Genomic DNA, 21277 nt, shown 5'->3' on the forward strand with positions numbered 1-21277 from the left:
ACTCTGTGTGAGAGGGACAGATCTCAGCAGTGGGGAGTCACTAATGCAATACCCCATTTATAAGAAAAAAAGGAAGCCTCCTCATTTATTGATGCAGAATATCTTCAGATGGTCAAAAGCTCTAGGTAGATAAATACACGTTAATATGAACCAAGTAGATTGTTTCAATAGGCTATTCAAAAATTACAGTGTGTATATGCATATAAACCAGCGATGGACTTTGTGCCTTGGACAGAAAATACACATTGACAGTCTGCTCAGCAAACTTTGTTTAAAGCAGTAAATATGATATCAAGTCCTTTGGCAATGACAGCAGAAGATTCCAGGCGCTGTTTGTTCCCTAATCCTGTGTCTAGCTGACTCTTCCTCTGCAGCTCACGTTGCCAGCAAAGGCTGAACGGGAGCTGGAGAGTAGATCCTTGTTTGGTTAACAAATTCCCCGCAAAATATACCCCCCCAAGCCCCCAGGAGCCGTAGTGATGTCATATCCGTTGTCCAGGTTTCCACACCTCTCGCAATGCTCACTCCCTTTCCCCGTTCCCCGGGTCAAAACTTTTGAGGTGGACCGGCCCCAGCGCCGCGGGAGAGAGGGAGGACCCAGGCGCGCGGGGCGGAGGCGCTTCAGCACCGCGGCCAGCGCCCGCTGCAGCCCACCCCGCGGGAGCGCGCCACTCCGACGCCCGCTCCGCTCGCTCGGAGATGCCTGCGGAATGATCGCCCCCCAGGGCGGCTGCCGCGGCTGCTGCTCCTGCCGCCGCCTCCTCCGTCTCCTCTCCGCTCTGGCTGGCGGGCAGAAAGTGCAACTGGCCAGGGGAAGGTCTCTGCAGTGACACTGGAGTGGCCACAGAGGAGAGAGTGAAGAGGGGGCACACACCCGGATCAGAATGCAGGCGACGTCCAGCCTAGTCAATCTGCTGCTGCTGTCTCTGCTCGCAGGATTGGACCCTTCCAAGGTATGGGCAAGGCTTTAACTCTGCTTTGAGCTGAAGGTGCCGTAGCAGACAGACCGACCCCAAATGCAAATAAATAGACCTCCCAAACGGCAGGAAAGACGCCTGGCGTATTCGCACTGTTTGGCGATAACGAGGTGAACTACCTACCGGAGGAATAGCTAGCTCCTCGAGGTAGAGCCCTGGAGAGGGGTCGGGGGGCGAGGGTACGGGGAGCGAATGTGAGGTGCCTGGGCAGCGGGCAATGCGGCTCTCCGGGGAGCGGGGCTCTTTCTGGGTCCAAGCGCTTCGTGTGCTCTCCTGGAGTCGCTCGGGTTATGCAAAGGAGTTCTTGGCGGAAACAATGCAATTTGTAAACACGGATTAGGGGATGGTGAACCGTTTCTTTGTTGAAAGCCGAGGAGCGTTTTGGGTTTGTTTGTTTGTTTGTTTGTTTTCTTTTTTTCTTCCCTAACCCCCCCCCCCCCCCCCCCCGAGCCCGCGGATCCTGCTCAGAAATACTCCCATGGCAGACGTGCTGCGGGTAGTGTCCAAAAACGGCGGGGATGCTGCCGGGGACGCACAGGGCGGAGAGGCAGAGCCGTCCTCTCCGCCACCGCTGGAGCAGGCTGGAAGGGGCTTGTGTTCTTGTGTTTCTCTTGCTTCTTTCTTTTCGTGGGGGAAATTAGGGGGCACTGAGGAAGTTCTCATTAGCGGTGATGAGAAATGGGAAGTGAGGACCCCCTCGAACCCGGAGGGCCCGGGGAAGGCGAAGGTGCCTCAGCGCGGCTGAAACTCTGAAAAGCATCCAGGCAGCTCTGGCAATTCGGGTGCATGCTACGCTTTTTTTTTTTTTTTTTTTTTTTTTTTTTTTTTTGTAAAAAGGCAGGGGAATCAGGAGAAATGTTTTCAGCGGTATGGTGAGAAAAGTCTTGATGATAATGAGATCATTTGAGAGCTTCAGCAATGTAAGAAAATCTTACTTATCCAGAATAAGGCGTCTGGTAAAAAGAGTATGAGTTACAATTTTTTTAAATGATGTTACTTGTTTCACTGGTCCAGAGCAATCTGACACAGCAGGACAAAAAGATGCCATGTTACAAAACCATTCAAAGCTGTATTGGGGGATATCGTGAAGATTTTTTTTAAAGCTTTGCATCATCCCTGTGGTGGAGAGAAATTAAGTTTCTTTTCCAAATTGGCTAGAACTAATTAAGGTGTATCCAAGCATAGTGTAACACTGTAGCTGACTGGATATTTCTAGGCCTCATACAGTACACAGTGAAAACTTAGAATCACATCATACATACTCATAATGATTCCTGTGCACTTTTCGTGTTTAGAGAGACCTGATGGGAATAAAATCATTTTAGTTTAAAGTTGTGGGTGCGCTGACATTGTCACTGAAATCTTCAGTGTGAACGCCCTCTTAGTGATCTTAATGTGACATTTTACATTATAAGGGACAGCTTGAAAGCATTTACATCCAGGTAAAAAGCGTCGTTTTTTATTTTTATTTTTTCTAAATCTTATTTTTCTTCCTGCCTCTCGATCTATAGTGTGCATTCCGCGGTCGCTATTATTATATTACATTGGTTAAAACTGTTAAACAAATTCCATGATGTACTTCATTTGGAATATTCTTGGTAGAAACATTTTTTAAAAACCAAACCTGATCACTGAGCTACTGCAGAAAAAAAAAAATCTCTTGACTTCAAATGAGTTTTGTCATTCTTTGAAATGAATTCAGACAATGTAGAACTTTACGAACCACTGCATTGTGACTTCCTGATATCTTTAATGCATAAGTCTCTTCACTTGTGGCACTGTTATTTCCCAAATTAAAGAGAAGTAAACAAAGAGGGATTCCTGTTAAATATTGAGAAAGGTCCTCCAAATGAATGACCCATTTTTAGTAATGTGATCTTTTCTGGTATTGATAACCTTTATTTGTGAGTATTCAGCAACCTAAAACTTCCCTGAGACTTCGCTGTGGCTGTTGGGTGTGGCAGAGCTGAGAAATCGGGGAGGGAAGGCGCACACGTGAACTTCCCCAACTGCCCCTTCTCCCCTGTGGACACGGCCACACAGTGTGCAGAAAAGACGGCCATTCGCCCCACACCACGTGTGACATTAGAGAGAATGTTAAAATGTTCACAGGGAGCAATGTCAAGGCTGTAAAAAGTTTCTGGACCCAGAGACAAAACATTGCTGTAAGAGTAAATAAAAGTTACTTTTGTATGTTTTAGCAAATTATCGTTGATCACCAAAGTCTATCACCCCACCCCCTAATCGCAAATGGCACCATTCAATGCTCAGATTAATTATCCAGTAGGTTGTAAACTAGGAATTTTCTCAAATTTTATTGTTGTATGAACTACTTAAAGGGACTACTTAGTAAAATTAGCATTCATACTGTAAATTATGGTTAGTGAAACTGAAATTAAAAATCCAATAAGAGATTACCACACGAGACCACCGTTTGGGACAAACAAGACATAATTAAGTGATGACCCTGGCATGTACAGTGACTTTAAACAGCTGATTGTGAACACGAACACATTAGGACTGATATATTTCATAATAACATGTTAAAATCAATGTATTTAAGTAGCCTTCTACGTTATTACACTGTGTGTTTACAGTGAGCGTATTTCTAATCACACATGGAAATACTGGCAAAACAGGAGGGCTCTTAAAATTGAGTCTTATTTTTTTCAGGTATGGGATTGCCGCATACACTACATATTGTAAACTAAATCTGAGAGAGTGCATATTGTATCATCATTTACCTGAAAACAAACAGGCTTTCTAACAACAGACAAGTTCCACCTCACGGAACACTGTGTAATATTTATGTGTATGATCATTGTCCCTGAGATTGAAGCTTACAGAGCTCATATGACATTTGATAATGTACTTAAGTATCGCCACCTTATGGTAAGCTAAGTTACTTGAAACTCAGTTTTATCTTTAAATTGTTAACAAAACTTCTATATTAATAAGATGAACTTACTTGCAGCACATACTTCTTTCTTTCTTTTCTCTCATTTAATACATCAGAAAATTAGCCAGATCAGTATTCTCTTTTGGCAAAGGAAAGCAATTTACCGCTAACTAATTATTTGTATTTTTATAGAGACAGATTATCAATTTTCCTCTCAGAAAAAATTATGAGAACTATGTTTCCTTAATTAAAATCTTATTAACAAGTTTCCAGTTCCATTTAAAACTCATGGGTATCACTTCACCTATTTTAAGAGATATTAATTAATTTCATCTGTAATGGAGTATCTCAAGTAGAGGCAATATGCCAAATCATCACTCATTCAGTAAGTTTTTTTTTAAAAAAACTGAAAGCTTGTAGAAATTCAATCATTGCTCAGTTTTAGAGAGGAAGGACATTTCCTGTGTGGGAAGTTCCCGAGGGCGGCCGCTAGAGGGCATCTCTGTGCTTCTAAATGGAAGGAATTGAGTTCAGTAATGACCTTGATAGTACGAAAGGGAACTTTCCCTTTTGCAAGATTTTTGGCAGACCACTATCTGAATGTAATAACCAAATAGCGATTGCTGCGAATCAGAGCCATGCATTTCTCTGGTCTGCCCTGCTGGGTGAAGGAGAGAGGAGGATGCACGGGAGACTGCAGGCTCTGAGCAGAGAGCATTTTCACTGGAGTCAGACACTTGAGTGACAGTTAAAAGAGGGGGCACGGCCACCGTAACACAAGACAGTGACTGTGCACTTGAGAGAGGTCATATTTGTGTGATTAAATACATCGCAGAATGCCCTAGCAGGCTCGGACGGAGAAAGCATTGTCTTGTTACCTAGAAATACACTAAAGAATGATCACCACAGTGCTGCTTACACTACAGACCTGAGCTGTAACAATGATTCAGCAGTAATCCGCACCAAACTATTCTTTCCATCCAAAGGAACCCAGCCGCTTGGAACTCACCTTAAATGAGACAGTTGCTTTCAAGCCACAGAAACAGGACAGCAACTAAATGAATTTCAACAATTATACTGCTAGAGGTTTCTTATCCTAGCGCGCCACGTATAAGTGCCTTTGTGCTTTAGTATTGCGAAGGAAAGTCATCAGAGGCTTAAATTGCCTAGAGGTGACTTTCGGACATAAGTTGGTTAAAATCCCTACAATTTTAAATGAAATTGACAAAAAAGCAAAAACAGAAAGAGAAATAGATGGAGATCGGTATGTTTTGCTTCAGCATGCACCTTAAGTCATCTGTCTTCTCCACTGGGTACCAGAGACATCCTCTGTACACTGGGACCCACGCAAATTAGGACAGCCAATAGAGATCGACGGCGCAAGGCCAGGGTCTGCGACTGCGCACAGCGAGCCCCGGTGAGGCAGGAAGTGAGAAGTTCCAGGCAGCCCATGCGCGTTTTGAAAGAGCGATGACTTCTCTGCTCTCCTTGTATCCTGTCCGCCTTGAGCCAATTACATTTTTACTTTGCAGAAAATACTCTTTCTCTCAGTCTTTCTCTTGGCAACTTGAAAAGGTTAAAATTGTACTGCTTTCCTTTATTTTTTTTAAAAAAATTACTATGCCCCGGGATTTCGCAACTATTCTCTTTAAACTAACAAACAAAATAGAAACAGACTCAAAGATTCAGAGAACAGCCTGACAGGTGTCAGAGAGCAGAGGGGCTGGGGGGCTGGGTGAAAAGGTAAAGGGATTAAGGGGGAAAAAACCCCAGGCAGACACGAGCCACAGCACGCTCATTACCAGAGGGAAAGGGGGTTGGGGGCGGGGGGCGGGTGGAAGAGGGTGAAGGGGGCGTAAATGGTGATGGAGGGAGACTTGACTTGGGGTGGCGAACACACAATACAGTGCACAGAGGACATACTGTAGAATTGCACGCCTGAAACCTATATGATTTTATTAACCAATGCCATCCCAATAAACTCAATGAGAAACAGACTATTGTGACAATCGGCTGATGCTCTGCTGAGAAGGAAAGCAGACCAGAGGAACAGAGAGGGCGGGATTCAAGGCCCTTTGTCTCTCACGCCTGCATTGCCCCTGATATAGGATCTACCTAAGAAAGATGTGGGGGCAGGCGTGTCCTCAATGCCCTCGCCTGTAAAATGAGGCATCTACGTGTTCTTAGAACTCCTTGCTCAGCTTTAGAATGACTGACTCTCCTACGGTCTGTAGGTTTGCGCCCACCCTCCCCCCTAGTCCATATGTGGCCCTAATGTCCAAGGTGACTGTACTGAGAGAGGAGGCCTTTGGGGGTGACTAGGTGACCAGGATGGGACTATCATGAATGGGACTATCACCTTTGTAGAAGAGGCCCCGGAGAGCTAGCTCACCCTTCCCTTCACATGAGGATACAAGGAGAAGTCTGGCATCTGGCAGAGGGTCCTGCCCTGACCATGCCAGCACGTTGATCTTGAACGTCTAGCCCCTAGAATCGTGAGAAGAAAACATCTGTGTATGAGCCACCCAGTCTGGGGTATTTTGTTATTGCAGCCCCAAGAGACCGTGACACTCTTCTTAACACCTGGTCATTTAGTGGCAATTTGCAAATTCTTTCATGGGCTCTGATTTGTAAGATGATAAAACTTTGTGAGATGTGGCCGTCAGCCTGCCCAGGTGGTGTTATCAAGCCTTCATCTCCTTCCCTACTCATCACCCTCCCCTCCCCGCCTGTCCCCATGTTCATGGGTCCTATCTCAGCCTTCTCTCCATTCATCCATCAAACTTTGCTCCCGCGACAGAATTGCTCGTCAGTCTAGTGGATCTGAAAGCCAACATGTTTCTTGCTACAGACGCTGTCTTTTATTTGATGAAAAAATCTCAAGTGAAGACTTACTTTTCATGTAAAAGGAATTGCTGGTGTACAGAAGAGGCGAAGGTGGTATTTGGGAGGACTGTATATAAAAGGTCCAGTGTGTTCATTGCTGGCTCTTCCCAAGGAGAAGCCTCCTTAAGGATTTTAGGTTAGCGATTATTAGAAACCCTCAATATTTTGTAGTAACAATACATACAAAGAGGAGATAACAAGACTAGAGAGCTGCAGCATAGGAGACAAGGCTTGGCATTTGATTTCCTTAACTCTTTAAGTATTATTTTACTTAAAAACATTGGCGATTGTGCAGTCAACAAAGGAGATATAGAAGCAGAGAGCCGTCCTGAAGGCTGAGCTGGGACCTGGGACGACCTGTGCATTCGAGGTGAGGGGGGCGTATGCATGTGTGCGAGCAAATTATTTCAGAGTGGCGTTCAGACATGAGGGTGACATCGAGAGCTATTGAAACACTCGCTCCCTGGACCCCAGGTTTACATCTAAAATAGGGTGTTGAAACTGGTCAACCACCTCCTCAGTCTATGCCACTTCTCAGTTAAAAATCTTGAAGGATGGTTGCATGAAGCTAACATTATCATGACAACTTTCAAATATAATTCTTAAAATTGCATTCTAAACTAATGGCAACGTAAAAGGGGAAGACGGGCACGAAATCATAAGAGTCGTTTCTAACTCCTAACTGTGCCAATTTTCAGTAAGTAAGACAATCTGTCTGAAGTTCATTTTATATTAACTGTGGAAGGGCAATGGAATTTATACAGTTATTGATGATATTAATGTAACATACATGAATCCACTTTAAAGCATAAGGTCCCATGTAAATATTCCACCAACATCACTGAACCCATAAGCAAGCCTCAAGTCTGTGGTGCACCACACATTAAGGTCATAATATCTTGCTATTCCTTCTTCTCAGCTTTCAGATCAATGTCCCATAAAATGATCAGCAAGGCAGTACAGCACCAGCCCTGTGGTCAGGGCTCCAATTTCAACAGGCCACCTTAAAATTTCACAACATACTTACATCCAAAAAGGCACCTCTTCCAAGTTTGTTAGAAAAAAACTCTAAGACGTGAAAACCGGTTCCATAATATCGGAGCCAAACCACATCAAGAAAAGACATTTTAAATTAATCATGGCGAGCAGATCACAGATAGGATGATGGGATGTGTTTGAACAAAGAATCTACCAATGGATTAAGCCACTTTTTTGACCAGCAATCAGGGTGTGGGCTTCTTGTGTATCTTCAAAGTATATTCTTGATAAAGTGGTTGCAGTTCTTGCTTTGATTTAAAACTATTAAAGAAAGACTTTTTCAAATGAGATTTTCTCAAATTAATCTAAAAGTGTTTGGGCAGAGGGTCATTGTTTTCGTTCTTTCAGACTGGGCAGGTTATCAGGAACAGATATTCATTGACCAAAGTGCTGGAGTCTGGGAAGTCCAAGGTCAAGGCACCCTTCATCCTGGTTCACAGCTGGTGCCTTCTCACTGGGTCCTCACTCAACTCCAGGGATTAGGATCTTTTGCATAAAAGGGCACTAATCTCATTCATGAGAGCTCCACCCTCAGGACTTAATCACCTCCCAGAGGTTCCGCCTCCTGATATCGTCACACAGAGGACCAGGAAATGAACATATGAATTCAGGGCAGGGAGGGACATGGACATTTGGACCATAGTGATTACGGAGAAATGGCCACTTTGGCGAGCATAATTTTCTTGGATTTCATTCTCAGTCCCTTTTTTATACTGGCTTTCTTGCCCTTCTCAAAAAAGTGTTTGGCAAAGTAGTTGAAAAAATCAGACCTTTTATAGCCTTGAGCAAAAATTTCTTCTGAGGTCCCTTATCCAAAAGTATGTCTACCCGAATCACTCATGAATTGATTCTTTCTTTTCTGAGCTCAACCCATGCAAATAACATGAAGGGTAAAAATAGGTGAGAGTACTCTATAATATCTAGAACAGACCCTACCTGTGAACAACGAATGTTTAAGAACTGCATTATTCTAAAAACACTGCTCACACTATAGCGAGGTTCACCTTGTTTTTCTTACTCGCTACAATCTGGTCAGGGGTTGGCGTCTCCCAAAGATACAGGAACAGCTTAAGTTCATCTCCATTGAAATGCCAATCATTTTTTGCTGATAAAAATACTCAAAAATGTTGTTGAGACGATTAGAAGGAGTCTTCTAAGGACATCTATCTTTTGTACTTTAAAACCAGGTAGTATGAAGCAAGTATCAATCAGGAGGCTGTGCCTTCTGCCATCCCCATACCAGGCTTTCAGGTGCATGAAAATAAGTCCAGAGCGAGGATCGCAGCTGTGCTGTGTTCCTGCCATGGCCTCTTTCTGGAAAGCCCTTTCCCTCTTCTCCAAGTGTCAGATTTGTACGTATATTTTAGGATGCAACTCCGATGTCGCTTCTTCCACACACCCTTCCCTGACGCTCCTCACATCCCAGCAGGAGGTGATCGTGAGAAACTAAGAACTAAAGGAAAGAATCCTGCTCTATTTAAAACTATAGCCACTGCACTGTGTCTGACACCCAACAGGTGTCCAATGAACACAGAAGGACTTGGATTTCTTGCTCCCCCAGATTTGCAAATTGCTCTGTTTCTACTCACTCTTATTGGACGTGTCCCTGTATTATTTTCATTGGATATTTCTTGTATTGTGCTGTGTCTCTCCTACTAGTTTATAGGGGAGCTGAGGGCATGCTCTTCTGGGTCTTGGTCGTTATCTTACCTGTTCCTACCTCGCAACTAGCGCAGTGTCTGTTCAGGCAAGGTTTTTAACAAATAATGTCGAATGAACAGATGAATAGATGAAGAAAATAAACAAATCGAAAACACCTACAAACTGTAAAATCCTGAGTTGAATGATGCAGGAATAGAAGCTGTGGTTTTGGTCCAGGCTCCCGCCAGACAACATAGCGAGGGAAGAGAAGTGAGACAGATTTTAAGAACCTCGGTGTCAAGGACTTAAAAGGCATATATCAGGCCCTTTGTCTTGAAGAATGCTGCAAGATTATGTCTTCTTAAACTTTTGATTAATTTTGTGTCTTACCCCACCACCCTGAGCTCTGTCACTGACATCGGTAACTCTCTGGGATGCTAGAGCCTTCATGCCCTTGTGAATTATGTGCGGTGTTTCATGACACTCTGTGGCAATGTTAGTATGCCCTCTTATTTTGGGTGTGTGTCTGTGCCCATTTTATTTGCGCAACTTTGTAAGTCTGAATATTTTATTAATGTTTACTTATTGTTTTGACAGCCTTTAGTTGATGTAATATCTTGCCTTATTTGAAAAATTAGTATATTGTCTATGTTCATGTCTTTTGAGGGACTGAGTTATTTCTTTCAGGAGGCAGAATATTCTGTTGAAATTATTTTCTTACTATACATTCTTATATCACCATGTAAAAACATAATACTATTCTATATCTGTGCTATATTACCATATGAATACATCACCGTACAGAATAACACCCAATGACTAAAAGCAGATATAGGCATAGTGAAGTTAGAGTTATCTAAAGTATAACTTCTAAGTACAATGAGAAATACAAAATTTTCAAACTGAACTTTGTAGCTTAAAATGCTCTGAAAAGAAATGCCAGTAATAACATTTTTTCAACTGCATGCATAAACAGCTATCCAGAGAACCCTAAAGGGAGGGCATAAATTGAATAGACAATTCTTTTTATTTTTCAAACTAAGTTGAAGGTGATTAAGAAGCATTATCCCATGAAGATGAAAGAGCATGACTAGAGGGAAGAATTCCAGATGTCAGGATTGCTTCAAAGAGAGCATCGGCATTGGAAATGCCGATGCACCAGCACCAAGGTGTCACTGATGAAATAAAGACACCTTAGAAGGACACCATCCCTTCTGGGAGTCATCTGCATGTACAGTGCCAGGGAACTGTCTATCCGAATGAGCGCCGTTGTGGGTATTTCCACTCCTACGTGTACTTTGTGGCGTGATGACTACATCTTAGCGCACATCACTGTAGTGCTAAACACACTGAAATACTGTGTGGCTCAAGACCCACTAAAGACTTTTTATTAGATTTATCATTTATTATTTATACCACACTACAGATATATTCCACTCTTGACAACAGGCTGAATGCTAGACAAGGTCAGAGAAGAAAATGACTCTGGTTTGATTGGCATTGACCTTACGGCACTTTGGGGATGGGCAGCAGCGGATGTATGGAGAGTCTGAAGCTCAGGCCAAAGCGGTAGCTCTTGTCATGTAATGTCTCAGAACCGGGTGTGAGAGAGTTGAGAGTAAGGAATCAAGGGGATGGAATATATTTGCTCAGAGCGTCTCTCACTGGCGGCAAAGCATCACGACCCTGCCCCCTGTCAGTCAAAGCAAGAAAATATTCCAGGTCCATCTATTTGTCCTAAAGTGGAAGCGGAATAATACTTTAAGAAATTGTGAAATTATAAATGAATGTATGTGTAGCATGGAGGCGAACAGGTTCAAGTACAGTTAAAATATAAGGGTTGAGGGGAGATCGTACTCATACATTAGGGATGGAGTGAAGTCTTTAGAGATGAAGCATACACTTGGCAGTGTGTGTTTAAGCATTTCAAGGGAAGTCTATTCCCCCTACCAACACCACACACACACACACACACACACACACACACTATTCATTACTCTGAGACTGGTTACCTCTCTGTTACTAATCGTTGGCACTCACTTTTAGAACAAGGTCTCTAATTTAGTTCAGCTAATCTTTAACATCTCTTACCAAGAAGAAATAGAAGGAAGGGAAAGGCATAGAGGCATCAATAAGTCCCTCTTTCTTTCTTGACTTGCATCTTAATGTTGCACATGGAGAAGGCAAAGAAGCGTGATTGTATTGTCCATTTGTATGTAATCATTGCTTTTGGACTCAACCTAATTAATACGAAGTTAACGTATAAAATGAAGGTAAAGAAAGAGAGAAACCATAGCCAATCAGAGCGAATTATGCGATCATGAGGAAACTGGCAAGTTCAGGGCTGTGGACAGAGCACGAAATGGGGAGTGGGAAACTTGTGTGGCTTTAAACCGCTAAGTTTACGGTTACTGTTACAGCAGCAAAGACAATCATTAGTCCAGATGATGATAATCAATATGTAAACGAGTGCAAAATAGAAGTCAGCCAAATAATTTGCAGCCTGTAAATGATTAAGATGTTATTAAGATTTTAAAGAGTAAGATTTACTAGATCATACGTGGCAATTGCAGTGAGGTTTAAAAATTATAAAGTTGGTAAAATGGAAACCAAAAACTGCTTATTAGAGAAGACTAATTAGATTTCACGTAATTTTCATTGAATTACATGATGGGTTATGGTGTTGGCGAGTTGAAAATTCCAAGATGCAAAGTGGTTCTTCTTGTTTCTTGTTGAGTAAAGTCTGTCCCGAGAGTCTTGCCCTCCATCTAAGAATCGAAGGGTTGCTGTTGCATCTCTTTGCCAGCATTAGACTTTCAAAAGCACTTGATGTCAACTTTCTATATTGGACTTGTAATCTACAGTGAAAATACAAATGAATTGGCTGCTTCGATTCATTCAGTAAAATGACAATGATAGTTCCCTCTTGCTCGTCAGTCAAATCTGACCCACCGAAGGCACTGGCATGTCCGTGGATGAAAGTGACTTTGTTTAGAGAACCAGTGCATAACAGAGTCACCGTCAGACACACTGATGGCTTAGTGACGCTCTGTGAAATAGGAGCCGCTCCTCCTCCTGTGCAGAAAAGGGAGATAAGATTGTATTGTTGAGTTTACTGATTTAATTTTAAGTAGCTGAAGTTTGCTCTTAGTTTTGCAATGATTGGCAATGTGAAGAAAATTATTAGTCCCCAAATGGGTGATTCTCAATGATCGTAATTATCAGGTGATAGAGTCGTTTATTGACATTCATGTAGTAGCAATAATTTTTCAATAAATACTCATGTCTGGCACTATTCTAGGAGGTGGAGACAAAATAATTTTTTCAAAGGTATAGTTTGCCCTGGCTGGTGTAGCTCAGTGGATTGAGTGTGGGCCTGCGAACCAGAGGATCGCGGTTCGATTCCCAGTCAGGGCACATGCCTGGGTTGCAGGCCAGTTCCCAGCAGGGGACGAGGCAACCATACATTGATATTTCTTTCCCTCTCTCCTTCCCTTCCCCTCTAAAGATAAATAAATAAAATCTTTTAAAAAAAATTTTAAAAAGGTATACTTATTACTCTCAAAAGCCCTTAGTGCTTTCTACTGGAAGACCCATTTGGGTATACTAGTCATTGCAATGCTGTGTGATACGTCCTACATCAGGGTCCTGCCTAGGAGACAAGTACGGAATTGACAATGGCCACCCGCAGCTGATGGGGCATAAAGAACATTTCCTGGGGGAGGTGAGGCTCAAAGGATGATCTGCTAGGCAGTGTTGGGAAGAAGGGGTGTTCCATTAAAAGGCAGCAGCCTGCGTGAAGTCACAGGGACATAGAATAGCTTTTTCATGTGGCTCGAGTCCTTTTATCATTAATTATACAGGAGGTAGGAGAAGCTGATGCAGATGAAAAGCAAAGAGAGCTATGGGTGGTCTTGAAATGCTAAGAAAAGGTTTACCTAAAGGGTTCAAGACTTGATCTGTCCCAGGCTTAAAAATACATCTGGACTTCAATTACTTTAACCCCAAAATAAGTAAACAAAATACAATGTAGTTGTTCTTAGTCAGAGTTCTTCAGAGGAACAAAACCAATTGTACATATGTGTTCTAAATATATGATATAAACATATTATATCCTATATGTGAGGGGGGACCAAAAAAATGGAATTATCTTCTGGAGTGCAGGCCCCTTCTGGTGCAGGCTTCCCAGCTAGGTGAGTGTTCTAGAACCCATCTGGATCAGGGGACCAATTGGTGTTGTTGTGAGAGGATGCGTTCAGTTTCAGTGAATTTTTTGTGAAGATACTTTCATCACATTTGCCCATTTCATGATGGGTGATTTACAAGCACACCTGACCACACTACCCTGAGTGTTCACCAGTTTTTTGAGCAAATATGGTATGACCCCCATGCCCCACCCTTCCAATTCACCCAATCTCACCCCAAGTAACTTTTTGTTTGTTTGTTTCCCTGGAAGAAAAAAGTCCTCAGAGGGAAATGTTTTGCTGAGGTGGAAGAGATGAAACAAAAATAACAAAAAACATTCAAAAGGCATCAAAATCGATGACTTCTCAAACTGTTTTGAGCAGTGGAAAAAAGTCTCAATATGCATATTGCACCAGATGGAAAGTACTTAGAAGGTGACTGAAGTTTAAACATGTAAGAATAAAAAAAATTATAAATCAATTTCAGGGGTTTTGAGTCCCCTCTCATATTGTGTGTCATACACAAAAAGCTTCATTATAGGGAATTGGCTTATGTGAGTATCAAGGCTGGTATTTCCCCGGATCTGCATTCAGCAAGCTGGAGGCCCCAAAAAGCCGACGCCGTAGTTCTAGTCTGGGTGTGAAACGCAGCCAACCTATGGGCTGATGACGCAGGTTCACTCCAAAGGCTGCAGGATGGAGACCTAATAAGAGCCAGTGTTTCAGCTGGAGTACAAAGGCAGGCGGGGCAGGGAATCAATGCCCCAGTACAAAGGCAGTTGGGCAGAGGGCATTTCCTCCCACTCAGACTTTTGTCCTGTTTTGGACTTCAACTGATGGAGGCCTGCCTACATTAGGAAGGGTGACATGCTTAGTCTGCCAATGATCCAAATGTCATGCAAAACATTTTCACAGACACACTTGAAGTAACCTTTCCCCACATGTCTGCAACTGGCACCCCGTGGCCCAGTCAAGCTGACACTTAAAATTACCATCAGAGTAGTAATATATATACATTTTTAAATATATAGTTATATATGTAAGTATCTCTGTGGTCTATCATCTATCTATCATCTATCTTACTATTCTCATCTCTATCTACCTGGCTAGCTTTGTACCTATTTTCATAATCAAAACCTAAATTACTGAGAAGAATCCCCCACCTATCTCAACACAAGACCTGTATGATTTCCTTGTGGTTATGTGTCCCTACCTCATCCATACCAGCTGACCAGGCCCCTGTGAAAATCATGACTGAAGATTTTTTTGCATTGTGGATTGCATCACCACCATCATGCATGACAATGACCATTATTACTCAATTTTTAAAATTATTGCTATCCATTGATAATGAGTTGGTTGTTGGAATGAATGGTCTCCTCCAAATAAAAGACCTTCTGCTATATTTTCACCTTGTTTGAGAGGGTGAAGAGAGTTTTAAGCAGAGAATATTTTAGTACAAGTTCAAGGAAGCAAGAGGCATGCATGTCAGGTGTGAGAAAAGACAAGGCGGCTGGGTGACCAGGAGAAATGACAAAGAGAGGATAGTAGGAAATGAAAGCAGCGATTCAGCAGGAGGCTGGATCATGTGACCCTTGTAAGTGGATCAAAGGGTTCTGAGTGGGATGGGAAGATACCGTGGGCTTTAAGCTCAGATGTGAGATGACAGGATTTATGTCTTCAAGGGATCAGTTGACTGCTGAGTGAAGAACTCATTTCTGGTAGCAAAGGAAGAGGCACAGCAACCAGGTAGCACAAAAACACTAAGTCAGTGTTGATGGTGGCTAAAAGAATTTGTCAATGAATTGGAAATTGACTGTGGAAAGGTTTTGATTTGAGCGACTAGAAGGAAACACATCTCTTATAATGCAAAGAACACTGGGAGGGGAGATGGGGAGTTTGATTTTGAGTGTGATGGGCTTGCAATGTCTGCCAGGCGGCCAGGTAGAGTTGTTGGATAGGCAGCTGGGGGTTGGAGTTCTGTGGGGAGGTCTGACATGAATATCATTTTGGGAATCACCAGAATGTAGACAGTATTCAAGCCCATGGCACAGAGGTGGTCACCCAGGGAAGCTGCCTGAACACTAAGCTTCCCATATTTATAAATAAAAGCTGAGGGCAAACCAGCAATGTGAACTGAGAAGGAATCCATGAGATGGGGGGAAAACCAGGGGGAGGGGCTATCCTGAAAACACCACCCACAGGATGTCCCTAGGAGCAAGATTTATTACATTACCACGTGCTCCACATGGGCCAATAGGAAAACCGAAAATGAATCATTGTCTTTAGAAGCAGAAATCATCACCATCAGAGGCCCAAAACAGATACAAGCAAGAGGAGAGAAGAGGGGTCCCATGAGAGGAGGTGTGGCATCAGGCAGGTTGTGGTTATCGCTGTCCGAGACGGATGAAAGCACACCAAGTAGTGACGCTGCCTGGGATGGTCCAGGAGGGGTTGGTTGTAAACAGGAACGAGTCCATGGGACAGGCGGGAAGGTAAAGGGCATGTGGACAGAGCCTGGGGGTAGTTCAGAGACAGCGGCGCAGACACACAGATGCTCCCTTGTCATTGCTTTCCCCTTCTCAACATAGCAGGAGAGTGGGGATGGGTTGTTGGTACAGAAAAGAAAAGAAGAAGGTCCTGGAAACTGCAATCAGGAGCAAAGGGGTCAGATTTTCCACCGCCAGGCTCAGTGACAGAGGGTGTGGCAAAGGGCCGGAGAGCAGGTTAGAAGCAGCTGTATCCTCAGGGAGAACTAGATTTTAATAAAAGTAAAAAAAAAAATGGAAGAAATTTTCAGAGAAGCAGTGGGTATGAGGAAATGGGACTAAGGTGGATCTGGAGTGTGTCCCCAGTTGCCATCTGTGCTAACTTGGTAATGACTCTTCCGAGGGCATTGAAAGACGGGGCTGAGTTTTTCCAGGGCTGTTTTTTTCCAGACTCTCCGCAATTGTTAGCCAGCCCAGAACTCCCTGATGTGGACACTATGCTGAGTGAGGGACCAGCTGGAGGACCTTCCGTACAGATTGGAGCAGACAGGGCAGGGATCCATCACTTCCCCTCCTCACAGTCTGGGCCAGTTTATCTAAGCCGGCACGTCGTACTCAAGGGAAGCCTCATCCATTAAGTCTTAGAGGTCAATGTTATATAGTGAAGAAAGAAGGGCAGAGCCGACAGCCAATGGGATTGTCTGTTTTACCCATATTAAGTCAAAAATCTACTCTGAAGAGTCCCTTGGAACAATTTAAAGCATTATGAGAAAGTCTGTGCTGACAGTTATGGGCCTATCAGTGCCAAAAAGCAATGCCTCACGTCCGATGGAAGATACTGTCTCAGCCCCACCAAACGCATGCCGGACAACTGGGCCGGTGGGTGTTTTCCCCATCGATCCCAAGACCAAAATAAAAATCTTACTTCCACGCGCTATATTAATGAAATGGAATTTGTATTTTGTTATATTTGGCAATTTACTCGTGTCTAGAATAGGCCTAAGGGGACGCGGCTCAGACATGGCTCCTTATTCTCTTCTCTGAGGTCTTTGTAATCAACCAACAGACATAAAAGAAGAAAAGGGTTAAGTTTGGTTTTATGTCACTAAAGGAAGAAAAAGGCCTATCTGACTGACATTCTTTTCATTTCCCATGATGGATGACATCATCAGAGAGTAAAAGGAATGTGTGGGGTAGTCCAACATTGGCATTGAACGAAGAATCTGGAAACAGAAAAATTGAAGTGTGTGCCTGTGTGTGTGTGTGTGTGAAAGGCCACAGCTGGAGTAAACTTCAACCATTACAACTAATCATGTTCATTAGAGAAGTAAGTGAAAGGCGTTGGAGTCACAAAATACTTTTAAGTACAGCTTATTTCCAAATCACATAATAACTTAAGTTAGCCCTACAAATTTATTGGAAATGAGAACCCAGTAGAGATCATCAGGACTCACTGTAAAAATAGATGGGGTGACTTTCCAATTATCCTGTCAATGAAATGGATGTGGGTGGTTTAAATTCCTCCTGAAAATTCAGTTTACACTGAGAAAGCTTGTTTCCTTCCTTGCTTGCTTCCTTTCCAGATTTTCCTTTTCATGCAAAAAAAAAGTCATTTTTAACCTCTTGTCACAATTAGTTTATGGTCCAAATGATGAGGAAATTGCAATAAACAGCATTTCTTGATTGAAATGGTAATAAATTACTTCATTTGCCTGAAGCATGTTACTTTCGTCTAATATCACACTATTCTCAGGAATATAACGAGGAAAATCATACTCCCCTCATGGATCTATGTGAAGTTTAAATAAGATGATATTCTGAAGCACCTAATTCCCTTCCTGGCATTTAGTCCTAAATAAAAGGCAGCTTATTTTTCAGTAAATTAGTGCTCAAAAATATCACTTGTGCCGTACACCTTACTTCTTACCTAATGTGCTAATTCTGTAACCTAACATCACTCATTCAGTTCATCTTTTCCAATTTCATGTGATTCCCAGGACGGCTTATGAAACAAGAAAAGATATATTTCTTTCAGAACTGTCTACCTGCTCCTGAGCCAATTCTCATAAAGTTGTACATTTTTTAATAATCTTTTGAAGACTGATGTGAACATTTTTATGTTTAGGGAACAAAAAAAAATTAAAAAATAAAAATGACCCCTTAAAACAGAAAAGGTTATGTCTGTGGAAATAAATCCAGAACACAACTAGTTTTTTTAAAAGAAGAAAACCAGTGAAGTACCACAAGGATTAACAAATGGGGCTGAACAAAGGCCCTCTGGTACCTTCTGTCTTTACTCCCAAGTCAGCTCTGACCTCTTGAACATGGCAGGTTGGTGTCGAAAGTTCTTTTGCAAACAGAAGGATAGAACTGGACTGACAAGTGGACCCTGCGGCCCCTTCCAGTCCGAAGATGTTTTTCAATTCAAGAAATCTCTGCTGAGCACACAGTCGGTCCAGGTCCCCGATGCTGTGATTTTCAGCGTGTTCCATTTCTCTACCCTTTTGGGAATCATACCCCATTTGGCATTTATCCAGAATCATAGTAAGTGTTCAAGGAAAAGAGAAATTCAAACAGATCTAAAGTTCAGTGAACCGGGGTCCAGTTCTTTGGCAAAATAGAATGTCTCGAAGAACTCAGGATTCACCAAAGATGCCAGAATAGAATAACACTGGTCAGTCGGTCATCAGAGAACTGTCCCCAGCTGTTACGGGAAAGGCCTTGAGAAAGAGGAACCGCCTTGACCGAAACTCCCAAATGAATATTATTTAGTTACCAAGGCTTACTTTGGTAACAGGCGGGCCCTAGTTCTAGCCCTACAATGAGGGTTAATACACACAGTTTACATAACCACCACTGAGATTTCCAGAAAATAAAATTTCTAGTTTGCTATCACTCAGCTTTAGTGGAAAGTATTGTTCAGAGCAGATAAGTCAGGGAAGGCTGTTTAAATACACCAGATTGTCAAGTAGGACAGTCCAGGAGCAGGGGTGTACACAGCAGTAGCTAACTTCCTCAAGCCTCGGGTTGCTTGTATATACATATTCAGGACAAAAGGAAACAGAAGACGGTTGTGGGAGCGTATGCAGTAATATTTCTGGGAGTATCTGGAACACAGTAAGACTGGGAGAGTCAATAGAGACACTAATACCAATTATAGCCTGATAGCTAATCTATTGTTGGTATTAGTATTTTTGTCTGTGTGTAATTGTCTCTTTTTGGGTTACCGATTATGTAAGCCCTCTCCCTTGGTGCTTTTTTATGGGATGGAAAAGGCGTGGGTGCAGCTAAGAATCAGCCCTAGTCTCTCCAGTCCTGGGCATCCGTCCAGGGTGGCCAGGTGGCCGCAACAGTGCCCCCGGATGCGGTGACTCTCTCGCACAAAACTCCAGCTCAGGGTCCCTTGCAGGAGATTTAACCGTGAGATGGACTCGTGTGCAAGGCTCTGATTATATATCAGGTGAGGTTATTTCACAAGGCTAATGAAAAAGCTAAACAAACATAGATCACTAATTGCCAATTGACTATATTGCATCCTAGTGTGCTGGGGCCTTCTATCTCAGTCTTACGTTCTTTTTCTGTTCTCTCCTTATTCACTGTTCACACAGCTTAAAACGCCCCATGGGAATTTCATAGCATCCACTGACCTGCAGCTGTGCTTTTGCTAACTTGTAGCAAATCCTTAAAGCTTGCTTCTCCTTCCTGCAGTATTCTCCTTCCTGGGATGCGCGTTCTTTCATTCTATCATGTTGATACCCCGTGCTCCCTCCTCCCCAGCTCTCTTATTTGTATATTGAACTGCTTCCTGGGACCTGCTACGTACTGTTACCTGCCATCGGACCCTCTGTACAATGAGCTACCCTGTTCCTCGCTTGCCTCTCTTTTTGGTAACTTCCATCTCAATGTAAATATCAATCCCTTATCAAACCTTAGTGTTACTTGTTGTCTTGCAAAGATTAATAGTCAATGGTTAGCATTTTTCTCTGCCCGTGGTCACTGGGAGTTCCAAATCCCATTTTGCTAGCTGAAATGGGCTATTTTTATACTCGAGAAACCTCGATTTTTTTTTTTGGCAAAAAAAAGAGAGAAAAGACTGGCTCTAGGTCAGCCACCAGAAAAAGAACATTACTTCATATACCTTCTGAATTCCCTTATCTACAGCAAAAATGACAGATTTCAAAAACAGAAAAGTTCTAAGATGCTGTTACTATTCATTCTTTACTATCCAGAGGTTGTGGCATATAGGTGCGCACAGGCAAGAGCACCCGCGCACAGATAAGCTCACATGCATTTTAACAAACTCTAGTTTTATACTTTTTTTACTTGTTGATTTTCGAGAGGCAGGAAGGGAGACACAGGGAGACAAAGAAACATCTACGTGATGTCCCACCCACCCACACGTTCACCGGTTGCTTCCTGCACGTGCAGACCAGAACCACGTGCGCGCTGTGGCTAACTACTGCCCAGGCGTGGGACTGTGGCGGCGTGTGGTGTGTCTCTAACCACACATCTCGATGTTACCTGACAGTACCCACCCCACGGTCCCGAACAGCAACTGTTTGCCTGGGAGGAACCTGGACATGGAATGAAGTCGGATCATTGAAAGGATCGGCTTCCTGTCGAGTGGGGAGAACTTCATGCTTTCCTTTTTCTGTCAGACACGTCCCTCTGCGGGACACATGTCGATAACCTCCCGGGACTTCTTGTTGGCTGGGTGAAAGTCACAATGAGCTCCCTGGACAAGCTCCAGGCTCAGGCGTCTGAGCAAGAGCCGCCCTGATGCTCCTGGCAACGGCCTCGGCCACAAACAGCAAAAGGGTGTGATCCTGTTACAGCACGTGCTCTTGGGAAAGGGAGAATGGGGGACACTGAGGGACAAACAGAGTACACGGGCTCGCTGGAGGTGTCCCAACCCTTGTGGCACTCTCTCTTGATCACCAAATTTAAAGAGAGGGGTGACACCCAGTATTTACAGTCCCCTTACAGCTCCTAGAAATAGCTACGAGCAGGCTGATGGAAAACAACGTACTTTGTATGGAAACGAGCTTAGTAACTCATGGCCCAGACTGGTGTAGCTCAGTGGAGTGAGTGTGGGCTGGGAACCAAAGGGCCACCAGTTCAATTCCCAGTCAGGGCACATGTCTAGGTTGCAGGCTAGGTCCC

The 21277-nt window shown here is 43.2% G+C and overlaps 1 protein-coding gene and 1 pseudogene across 1 annotated transcript in view; both read left to right on the top strand.

Annotated features, from left to right (window-relative positions):
- The first annotated feature begins 500 nt into the window (after window positions 1-500).
- Window positions 501-21277, top strand: part of OLFM3 (olfactomedin 3) — a 156032-nt gene continuing 135255 nt past the window's right edge. The window contains exon 1 of the mRNA XM_037051310.1: window positions 501-953. Within this exon, the coding sequence (XP_036907205.1) occupies window positions 885-953 (69 nt within the window). The 5' untranslated portion in view covers window positions 501-884. The remainder of the gene's footprint in view (window positions 954-21277) is intronic.
- The window catches only part of LOC118990715 (calponin-2-like), a 71145-nt pseudogene continuing 51323 nt past the window's right edge, over window positions 1456-21277 (top strand).

Source organism: Sturnira hondurensis, unplaced genomic scaffold, assembly GCF_014824575.4.
Source record: "Sturnira hondurensis isolate 20B ecotype Veracruz unplaced genomic scaffold, ASM1482457v3 Scaffold0007217, whole genome shotgun sequence".
NCBI classification, from domain to species: Eukaryota; Metazoa; Chordata; class Mammalia; order Chiroptera; family Phyllostomidae; genus Sturnira; species Sturnira hondurensis.